This window comes from Neoarius graeffei, chromosome 15, assembly GCF_027579695.1.
Source record: "Neoarius graeffei isolate fNeoGra1 chromosome 15, fNeoGra1.pri, whole genome shotgun sequence".
In the NCBI taxonomy this organism is placed as follows: domain Eukaryota; kingdom Metazoa; phylum Chordata; class Actinopteri; order Siluriformes; family Ariidae; genus Neoarius; species Neoarius graeffei.
Window position 1 is genome coordinate 8,449,353 of NC_083583.1, and position 12,122 is coordinate 8,461,474.

Sequence of the window (12,122 nt, forward strand, 5' to 3'; positions counted from 1 at the left end):
TAAGATTTGATATCAAGAAAAATCAATTCTATTTCTCCACATACACATTTTTTTAATATGAATCAGATCTTTCCTGCAAACCAATCAGGATTACCTGTCATAATCTTGGCAGATCTCACCCACAGCTATCAGAGCTTTGAGGTACTCATTGGGCTGGTAGGGGTTGATGTAGTGAAGGGAGCAGCTATTGCGGGGGTCTCCGTTTGATGCCGTGAAATCAATGGCGACCTGGAGGAAGAGACACATCACCAGACGCCTGGTTAACCTTCTGAATATAAAGTGACACAGGAAGTGACTGCCAGGTCCTGTTTCAGAGCTTGAGCTCAGTAAATATAAGTTCTAATGAGCGAGTATCGCTGTAGGAAAAGCGTCTTGCGTGTATGGAACAGAGTTTGTCTCGGAATGTCCAATTAGTCAGCCGTCAGACGGCGTGCCTTCAGTGAAGCCGTATGAGAAGCGGAACTGATGCTAAAAATACATCAAGAGGATTAAATGTGAAAAAGCAACACGGATCAAGAGTAGAACTGCTTCAAATTGTAAAATGTAAAAGACCGCATTTCCATTTCCCAAACAAGATCAACTGTGAGCTACTGTTCACTTACGTATCCCCCGCTCGCGAGAGCATTATATCAGAATGCAAGCAATCGAAGGAATAGGACACTTACTATGAATGTTGACTTCAACAAATAATGAACCCTGAAACAAGTAAGTAAAGAGCAGTGTCTCTCCCCAGGGATTTCAAACAGCATCCTGGGAAACTGTCATTTTGAAATAGCATTTTGCTTCTTGAAATAGCGTCAAAATCCACCCTATATGTTTCGTAAATACATTCAGTCAGTAAACAGGAAGTCGATGTGCGACAGACTTGAAAACGGTATACACGGTATAGAACCCCAAGCTGAGGCTCGGTACCAAATATCAAGCATTGTGATTTGTAGTTGCTGAGAAAAATGTTACGAAATTGTTGTAAATCCAAGCTATATGTTTCGTAAATACATTCAGTCGTTAAACAGGAAGTTGATGTGCGACAGACCTGAAAACGGTATACACGCTATAGAACCCCAAGCTGAAGCTTGGTACCAAGTACCAAGTGGCTATGATTTGTGGTTGCTGAAAAAAAGAGTGTTTCAGACGGACAAAGATACGGACAGACAGACAGAGGTAAAAAACCAGTATATCCCCCTCCTTCGGAGTAGGCGGTATAATTATATAGGTATAAAGATAAAGAGCTACTATTGTGTAATGATAAACACAATTCAAATCCGATATATTCTGTGTGTCTTAGTGTTGTAGTATTCAAGACCGGTCTCGAGACCACTTTTTGAAAGTCTCGTCTCGGAATCAAGCGCATTTTTATTTGGTCTTGTCTCAGTCTCGGACAAGGAGGACTCAGGATTTTATTTCAAAACCGGTCAAGACCACAACTGCAGGGATTTCACTAAATTCATCTCATCTCATCTCATTATCTCTAGCCGCTTTATCCTTCTACAGGGTCGCAGGCAAGCTGGAGCCTATCCCAGCTGACTACGGGCGAAAGGCGGGGTACACCCTGGACAAGTCGCCAGGTCATCACAGGGCTGGATTTCACTAAATTGTCTGATTTATTTGTTAACAGCATTACTGTGATTGGATATAAAACGTCCTGCTTTGAATGCAAACAATGATTTATAGTTGCTGAGAAAAGCAGTATGAAAATTTTGTAAATCCACACTATATGTTTCGTAAATACATTAAGGCGGTAAACAGGAAGTTGATGTGTGACAGACCTGAAAACGATATACATGGTATAAAACCCCAAGCTGAAGCTCGGTACCAAGTATCAAGTGGCTATGATTTGTGGTTGCTGAGAAAAAGGGTGTTTCGGATGGACAAAGATACGGACAGAGGTAAACCAGTAATCCCCCCCCTTCAGAACGGGGGTATAATAATTAATGCTATAAAACATACTAAGCATTAAATAAAAATCCTCCATGTCATGTGCCATAAAAGCCATGGCTTAAAGCTTTGAGAAGCAGCTTCGGGACCAAAAGGTTGCTGGTTCAATTCCCTGGACCAGCAGGAATGGCTGAAGTGCAAGGCACCGAACCCCCAACTGCTCCGGGTATGTTGTACATACCATTGTTCTGGATAAAAGCGTCTGCTTAATGTCACGTTTACATACATGAATGTTTACATTCAAAAAACGACAATATTCCTACTAAGCTGTTTACATGGCTAATGAATATTCCACCAATATTCCCGTTTACATGTAAATGTGTGTATTTTGATTGTTTCCGGTATTCTGGTTTGTGTACAACGCACAGAGCTGGCCATAAACAGACAGGAGGTCATGTGATGCAAATTGCCATAAAAACCCCAGTTGAGACACATATTCCGAATGCGCTGTATAAACGTCCAAAGAATGCTCCTAAAATCTGAATAATATCAGCATATCCCACATGACTTAATCAGAAAATGCTAAATTTGGAAATGAGGCCAGATTCAGAATATCCAAACGGAATATTCTGTTTCCATGACCCGCATCGGATTTCGAATATTGCCATATTCGGAATAATAGTGCAATATTAGTGTGCATGTAAACGTATTGAATGACTGGGTGATATAATGATGTGTAGTTACTGTTAACTGCACATCCTGAAATGTTTTATTCTTCTTATACCACAGCAATTTGCCAACAATTACAACCCCAATTCTAAAAACATTGGGACGCTGTATAAACTGTAAATTAAAACAGAATGTGATGATTTGCAAATCATGGCAACCCTGTATTTCATTGAAAATAGTAGAAAGACAACAGATCAAATGTTGAAACTGAGAAATTTTATTTTTATTTTTGAAAAATATATGCTCATTTTGAATTTGACGTCAGCAACATGTTTCAGAAAAGTTGGGACAGGGGCAACAAAAGACTGAAAAAGTTGTGTAATGCGAAACAAAAAAACTAATTAGGTAAACTGACAACAGGTCAGTAACATGACTGGGTATAAAAAGAGCGTCCCAGAGAGGCGGAGTCTCTCAGATGGAGAGGGGTTCGAGTCTATCGGAAGGCAATTTAGTGTTTTGGGGAAATGCGAGGAAAACTAAGATCCCAGACGAACCCCACAAATATATACGTGGAGGGCATACGAAATTTCACAAGGACAGTAACTGGAGGTTAGGACTGAACCCAGAAACCTGGAGCTGTGAGGCATCAACATTTTATTTCACAAAAACATAAATTTTCATATTCTTTTACCCATGTTCATCCCAAATGAATATTCACATGAATATTTACTCATTAATTTTCTTGATCGCTCTCCTCCTGGCAGGGTTGGTATTGAGAGTCTGGGGACTGGCAGAGATTTTAGTTCATTCATGCTGTTGCCTCTAGACATTTTCAAGCAACAATGATTCAATTCCACACTCTGGGGAAAACCGAAAGTGCAAGCGAGCCAGCCAAGATGATTTGACAACGTGATATAGCAAGTGTTTATTCAGTATGATGGGAAAAGCCCATGGAGAAGAGGGCAGAAGTGCAGAAATGTACATGCATTAGCAAGCAGAGAATGGATTCCACATTGTTTAGGAATAAGCTTGCATTTGGCATTGTGGTACTTACTGTAAAATGTATCTGGCATCCTCCCATTATGTAGTCCAGGAAGGAGTAAACTCTGTGGAGCTGTGGAACAGAGAACTCAGCATAAATCTCAGAACACAGTGACCTGGTGAGATGAGCAGCAAAAATAGTCAGATATCAGAGCAGATGCTTGCAGTCATTTTCCTGCAATGGATTGCATGAATCGTGGGCACAATTGACATTTAAATGATGTTGCTTGATACTTCAAGAACAGTGAGTAGGTTTTTAAATCAGGATTAAACAAGATCAACTGTGAGCTACTGCTCAATTACGTATCCCCCCCCCCGCTTATATCAGAATGCAAGCAATCGAAGGAATAGGACACTTATTATGAATGTTGACTTCAACAAATAATTAACCCTGAAACAAGTAAGTAAAGAGCAGTGTCTCTCCCCAGGGATTTCAAATAGCATCCTGGTAAACTGTCATTCTGAAATAGCATTTTGCTTCTTGAAATAGCGTCAAAATCCACCCAATATTATTCGTAAATACATTCAGTCGGTAAACAGGAAATCGATGTGCGACAGTATAGAATCCCAAGCTGAAGCTCGGTACCAAATATCAAGCATTTGTGATTTGTAGTTGCTGAGAAAAGTGTTACGAAATTGTTGTAAATCCAAGCTATATGTTTCGTAAATACATTCAGTCGTTAAACAGGAAGCTGATGTGCGACAGACCTGAAAACGGTATACACGCTATAGAACCCCAAGCTGAAGCTTGGTACCAAGTGGCTATGATTTGTGGTTGCTGAGAAAAAGGGTGTTTCAGACGGACGAAGATACGGATGGATGGACAGATGGATGGACGGACAGACAGAGGTAAAAAACACCAGTATACCCCCCTCCTTTGGAGCAGGGGTAAAATTATATACAACCCCGATTCCAAAAAAGTTGGGACAAAGTACAAATTATAAATAAAAACAGAATGCAATAATTTACAAATCTCAAAAACTGATATTGTATTCACAATAGAACATAGACAACATATCAAATGTCGAAAGTGAGACATTTTGAAATTTCATGCCAAATATCGGCTCATTTGAAATTTCATGACAGCAACACATCTCAAAAAAGTTGGGACAGGGGCAATAAGAGGCTGGAAAAGTTAAAGGTACAAAAAAGGAACAGCTGGAGGACCAAATTGCAACTCATTAGGTCAATTGGCAATAGGTCATTAACATGACTGGGTATAAAAAGAGCATCTTGGAGTGGCAGCGGCTCTCAGAAGTAAAGATGGGAAGAGGATCACCAATCCCCCTAATTCTGCGCCGACAAATAGTGGAGCAATATCAGAAAGGAGTTCGACAGTGTAAAATTGCAAAGAGTTTGAACATATCATCATCTACAGTGCATAATATCATCAAAAGATTCAGAGAATCTGGAAGAATCTCTGTGCATAAGGGTCAAGGCCGGAAAACCATACTGGGTGCCCGTGATCTTCGGGCCCTTAGACGGCACTGCATCACATACAGGCATGCTTCTGTATTGGAAATCACAAAATGGGCTCAGGAATATTTCCAGAGAACATTATCTGTGAGCACAATTCACTGTGCCATCCGCCGTTGCCAGCTAAAACTCTATAGTTCAAAGAAGAAGCCGTATCTAAACATGATCCAGAAGCACAGACGTCTTCTCTGGGCCAAGGCTCATTTAAAACGGACTGTGGCAAAGTGGAAAACTGTTCTGTGGTCAGATGAATCAAAATTTGAAGTTCATTATGGAAATCAGGGACGCCGTGTCATTCAGACTAAAGAGGAGAAGGATGACCCGAGTTGTTATCGGCGCTCAGTTCAGAAGCCTGCATTTCTGATGGTATGGGGTTGCATTAGTGCGTGTGGCATGGGCAGCTTACACATCTGGAAAGACACCATCAATGCTGAAAGGTATATCCAGGTTCTAGAGCAACATATGCTCCCATCCAGACGATGTCTCTTTCAGGGAAGACCTTGCATTTTCCAACATCACAATGCCAAACCACATACTGCATCAATTACAGCATCATGGCTGCGTAGAAGAAGGGTCCGGGTACTGAACTGGCCAGCCTGCAGTCCAGATCTTTCACCCATAGAAAACATTTGGCACATCATAAAACGGAAGATACGCCAAAAAAGACCTAAGACAGTTGAGCAACTAGAATCCTACATTAGACAAGAATGGGTTAACATTCCTATCCCTAAACTTGAGCAACTTGTCTCCTCAGTCCCCAGACGTTTACAGACTGTTGTAAAGAGAAAAGGGGATGTCTCACAGTGGTAAACATGGCCTTGTCCCAACTTTTTTGAGATGTGCTGTTGTCATGAAATTTAAAATCACCTCATTTTTCTCTTTAAACGATACATTTTCTCAGTTTAAACATTTGATATGTCATCTATGTTCTATTCTGAATAAAATATGGAATTTTGAAACTTCCACATCATTGCATTCCATTTTTATTTACAATTTGTACTTTGTCCCAACTTTTTTGGAATCGGGGTTGTAGGTATAAAGATAAAAAGCTAGTATTTTGTAACAATAAACACAATTCAAAGCCGATATATTCTGTGTGTCTTAGTGTTGTAGTACTCAAGACCGGTCTCAAGACCACTTTTTGAAAGTCTTGGTCTTGTCTCGGAATCAAGTGCCTTTTTACTTAGTCTTGTCTCAGTCTTGAACATAGAGGACTCTGGATTTTATTTCAAAACCAGTCAAGACCACAACTGCAGGGATTTCACTAAACTGTCCGATTTATTTGTTAACATCGTTACTGTGATTGGGTGTAAAATGTCCTGCTTCAAATGCAAACAATAACGTGACTCATTGCTAATTCATAATTTTTGTTACTGTTAATGGCCATTACCTTTCAAACCTACTGGTCTGGTCCTGTTCTTGACTTGTCTTGGTCTTGACTTGGTCTCAATCCCTCAAAGTCTTGGTCTTGTCTCGATACAGTCTGGTCTTGGTCATGACTTTGTCTCGGTTTAGGTGGTCTTGACTACAACACTATGCTGACTCCACACAATTACGTCCTGCCTCTTCACCTCCACCTCTACCACGTACATTACAGAAATTATACAGAATGGTGCAGAAAAAAAACATCCACTGAGCAGAAGGTCTGTAGTCAGAAACACCTTGTTGATAACAGAGGTCAGAGGAGAATGGTCTGACCAGTTCAAGCTGACAGAAACTCAAATAATGCTCTTTACAACCATGGTGAGCAGAAAAGCATCTCAGAATGAACACCACATCAAACTTTGAGGCTACAGCAGAACAGAAAACCACACTGGGTTCCACTCCTGTCAGCCAAGAACAGGAATATAAGATTTTGTCTTAAAATGTAACAAAAGTAAACATTTTATGGTGAACATTATTTGTGCTCGAGTCAGATTTTCACTGGTTTCCAGAGTTGCCAGGTCTCAGCAAAATTTCCACTCCAGCTATGTCTCTAAAAACCACACAGATACACAGAACAAAAAGAAAGTAGTCCAAATTAATCCCGATTTGGTGTAGAAACTGGAAAAAGGGTGTGTTTTGGTGTCTCAAGGGGGCATGTCTGAAGTCACACAGCTCTCTGTAGGTCAAACATGTTTTTGAATCCTGTGCTCTTCATGATACAGAATAAAGTCTCATCTCTCATCATCTGTAATTATGAACAATCACTGTGGTGGCTTCTTGAACCTGGATTGAATCAGCCAGGAAATGCTGTCCAGAAGGACAGAGTATGTGTTTGTGTCTTCAATGTTGTCTTTGTGATGGTATTAACACCACAGACTGTAAAAATAATGGACAAAGCCTCTGTACTGTCACTCACAGGATTTTTGAAGAGCAGGTTTGAAGCTCAAATAAGGAGGCTATGGGCACCGCCATCTTGGCAGCGCCGGACTCCATCTAACTCCTGGCGAGTCCATACATGGAGAAAGGGGCAGGGATAGTGAAGCCTGGCCGCTGGAATAGTATGGCTGGGACACGCCTACGAGCCTCAAAGTTAATAAGCTCGCCAACAAGGTACTGGCTAAATGAAAAGAAGCCGCTCCATAAGATACAGACCATAACCTCAACAGATGGTTTCCAAAAAACATCACTGGGTGCGGGCACGGTGGTGTAGTGGTTAGCGCTGTCGCCTCACAGCAAGAAGGTCCGGGTTCGATCCCCGTGGCTGGCGAGGGCCTTTCTGTGCGGAGTTTGCATGTTGTCCGCGTGGGTTTCCTCCGGGTGCTCCGGTTTCCCCCACAGTCCAAAGACATGCAGGTTAGGTTAACTGGTGACTCTAAATTGACCGTAGGTGTGAATGTGAGTGTGAATGGTTGTCTGTGTCTATGTGTCAGCCCTGTGATGATCTGGCGACTTGTCCAGGGTGTACCCCGCCTTTCGCCTGTAGTCAGCTGGGATAGGCTCCAGCTTGCCTGAGACCCTGTAGAACAGGATAAAGCGGCTACAGATAATGAGATGAGATGAGATGAGATCACTGGGTGCGTAACCGTCCAATAACATTTGATCAAGGAGTGTCATCTTTTAGTCGCTCAAGCTGTAAAATTGTCAGTCTGAGCCTAATTTACTGAAAGGGAGCCCCCGATAAACTTCATCGGCAGTGACTGCATCAAAAATATTGAAAGGTAAGTACAATCTAATAAAGCAAATTAAAGTAACTTCCAGGTGTAGTAGTGTGTAAAAGTTGTGTTTGCATGGAAAAGCTCTTAGACAAAAATAGGCAATGTTTCATAAATTATTTATTTTCTGAGGTAAGTTCTGAGATAATGCCAGCTAGCGGCTAACAAGATGACACAAACCCAGCTGTCACTCAAACTGGCCCCACCCCTAATTACGCATAAATGTGCAGTATGGCTCAATATAATTTAAACTGTTGAATTATATAAAAGTTCATCCCCCCCATACAGTTGTCATGCAGGGGGAAACTAGCTATAGAGACCGAAACCGTTTTTTGTACCAGGCTGTAAACATGTTTGTTTTCGCTGTAAAGTTGGACATTTTAACATGGGGAGCTATAGATGACTTGCAACCACATGATCAAAATGTGCTACGTCATGAGCGCCCACCATGATGGTGGATATACAAAGCAACCAGGATGGCAGCTGCTGAAAGCGTGTCTGTAAACAATGCTGAATTTTCTCAGTATTAACACGATTTGAATGGTCGAGCGAAGATAGATATGTGTGGTTTTGACCCATATTATTTTAAAACGTCAGGCTTTTCTGAAGATAAGATGCTTCTACCGACCATCAAGTATGAATACGGGTCATTTGTCCCATGACCATTTCATCCAAAGCCTTTTTCATACGCAGTATCAGTTATTTTATATTTCAGGTATTTGTTTGTTCGAAAAAAGGGAGGAATTCTCAATGGAATTTGACTGACGCAAAACACATTTTTGTAAAGCAAATGAGTTCCATAGTATGGATCATGTTAAATCTTTAGGCGCCAAGCAGCGCTCTCGCGGGGGCTTCGTTCGCAAATACCAGGCCAAGGCATGGTCCTACCATGCTCTTTCCAAGGGGGAGGCTTAGAGAGAGGTGCCTGTCAAATGTGGCTTCACTGCAAGCTCCGTTGGCCGAGTTATTAATTTTTAAAGCCGGCTGGATCATGTTAAATCTTTAGGCACAGAGCAATGCTCTCATGGGGCTTTCATTCAAAAAAGGCTTTGGATGGAATGTCTTAACTATTGGACGAAGTGTCCTGATCCCCTCGTCTCCTCTCCATACTAAGCCTCAGAGTTTCCTCGCCCTCTTTCCGAATCGTGGATGGAATTCTAAAAAATCGGAACGTGCCATGGTCACGAGTACTGTTGTGACCACAACCATATACAGCACAAAGATATGGCAGAGCTAAAAGAACGCTTAAAGCAGTGGAAAAACAAAGAGAGTTGTGCACGTGTGACTATGTTTTGTATGGAATGTCACTTGACCCTGCATTTGTATCTCCACCAACATGGCCGACATCCAGGTTTCTATTTTGCTTTGACGTCTCTTGTAAGTCTCATCTCATCTCATCTCATTATCTCTAGCCGCTTTATCCTTCTACAGGGTCGCAGGCAAGCTGGACCCTATCCCAGCTGACTACGGGCGAAAGGCGGGGTACACCCTGGACAAGTCGCCAGGTCATCACAGGGCTGACACATAGACACAGACAACCATTCACACTCACATTCACACCTACGGTCAATTTAGAGTCACCAGTTAACCTAACCTGCATGTCTTTGGACTGTGGGGGAAACCGGAGCACCCGGAGGAAACCCACGCGGACACGGGGAGAACATGCAAACTCCACACAGAAAGGCCCTCGCCGGCCCTGGGGCTCGAACCCAGGACCTTCTTGCTGTGAGGCGACAGCGCTAACCACTACACCACCGTGCCGCCCCTCTTGTAAGTCAAGGATGGGAAATGACTCGCTTTTGGAGCCAGCCTCTAGTGACCACTTGAGGAATTGCAGATTTTAGCACTTCCGCATTGGCTTCACTTTTCCGGTATGCTACTGCAGTGCTTCTTAAACTGGGAAGTGCAAACCCTTGAGGGTTCACCAAAAAGTGGGAGATGCTTTCCTGTCTGAACGTATTAAACAAGTTAAATTTAACTTTTTACAATTTAACTCTATCATTTTTAATTCAGTATCCTAGATGGTCAATTGAAACTGTTTCCATACAGTTCCTCCAAGAGAAATAAACAGACTAGATGCTCTGTCTACACAAACTCAAATCTTTCCTACTTTATTAAAGAAAACAAAAAACAAACTGAATAGGGGAAGCCATGGCCTAATGGTTAGAGAAGCAGCTTTGGGACCAAAAGTTTGCCAGTCCGATTCCCTGGACCAGCAGTAATGGCTGAAGTGCCCTTGAGAAGGCATCTAACCCCCAACTGCTCCCCAGGCTGCTCTGGGTATGATGTATGTCACTCTGGATAAGAGCATCTGATAAATGCCTCTAATGTAATGTAATGAATGCTTGAGCTGCAGGCGAGCTGAAATGAAAAATGGGCCAGTGGCTTCAGAAAAAACTGGTGAAAAGTTTAGAAGAGCCATTTACAAGTTGGTCTACTGTTCCGTCTCTTCCTACATGAGATCCTCAGGTGGGATAGGTCTACATAAAACTGGTGAGAATAAGAAGGAACCTTCCATTAAGTGTTGGTACTATCAGAAAGAATATCTAAGATACGGCTTGACTGTCAAGTCAGAAATTAAATGGACCACCATTTTTAATGTGTGCTTTGTGGTGATGATCTGGCAAATGAGAATTTAAAACCAATCAAAATGAAGAAGCATCTTGAAACCAGACCAAGTTCATAAATCTGTTCTTTCAGAGAAAGGAAACTGAGCTGCTTGTGCAAAAGACCGTAATACATGGGCAAGCTAGTTTACCCACCAAAGCCTAAGCAGCTTCATACGAAGTGGCACACCTGACTGCGAAAGCACAAAGCCATACACAATTGTTGAAATTGTGATAACAAGCATGGTGAAAAGACAGCAAGTGCACTTAAGCAAATCCTCCTCTCAAATGACACCATCTCCAAACGCAATGATGACACTGATAGTGACATCAAATATCAGGTCAAATAACGAGCAAAGAAATGCAATTTTTTTTACAACAAGAATAGTGTATTGGATGTTGTATATTTAATGGTATTTTTCGTGACAGGATATGCTCTTCTGCTCTGTGGTGGAGGGAAGGTGTACAGGTGATGACATTTTCATCAAGCTTATGACCGAAATCAGAAGTTCTATGTGTCGCACTACATATCAAATTTACCCACTGCGTTATCCACAGGGTGGTCCTTGCTCCCACTAGAGCTCGAGCTTAATGACGTTCTCCAAACAGCAACCAAAAGAGTGAATTATATTAAATCATGTGCACTGCATACCAGACTCTTCTCACTTCTCTGTTAAGAAATGGAGTCTGATGGAAAAGTCTTTTTTTTTTTTACATTCTGAAGTAAGGTGCATTGCAGGAGTCAAAGTCGTTACACGCCTGTTTGAGATGCGACACAAGGCGAACATCTTCCTCTCAGATGTGCTCGCTCCTATTATACACCACCTCACTGACCCAAAACGGATGGAAGTCTTGCGAACCAGGTAGGCATATTTGGCAAGTTAAACATGCTGAGCTCCTCACTTCAAGCCCTAATGGCAATATCCTGACTATCTCAGAGAAAGTGGATGCTTTTGTGAAAAATTTGCAGTGCTGGAAGCCCATGAGGAGAGTCAGAATTTTTAAATATTTTCAGAGCTATGTGATTTTTTTTGGAGGAGAATGCATGCCATGATGATTCCCACCCACCTCTGAGGATTCCATCAATATTTCCCCAAGGAGAAATTCTAGAGAAATACAACTGGATGCACCAACCATTCAAGCAATGACCTACCATCTGAGCTTGAAGATGCACTGTTCGATCTTTCTAGTGATTAGACGCTACAGAATTGTTACGCCAAAAGAACACTGGATAAGTTCTGGCTATTAATTGAGCAAGAATACTCTGGATTGTCAACCGACATTGTTACACCTTTTGGGTCAATGTACCTACGTGAGA

The 12,122-nt window shown here is 41.8% G+C and overlaps 1 protein-coding gene across 1 annotated transcript in view; it reads right to left on the minus strand.

Annotated features, from left to right (window-relative positions):
* The window catches only part of cpne7 (copine VII), a 171,555-nt gene that overhangs the window by 76,707 nt on the left and 82,726 nt on the right, over positions 1-12,122 (minus strand). The window contains exons 9-10 of the mRNA XM_060940814.1: positions 3,599-3,658; positions 95-228 (exon numbers count right to left, since the gene is read on the minus strand). Coding sequence (XP_060796797.1) covers positions 95-228; positions 3,599-3,658 — 194 coding nt within the window. The remainder of the gene's footprint in view (positions 1-94; positions 229-3,598; positions 3,659-12,122) is intronic.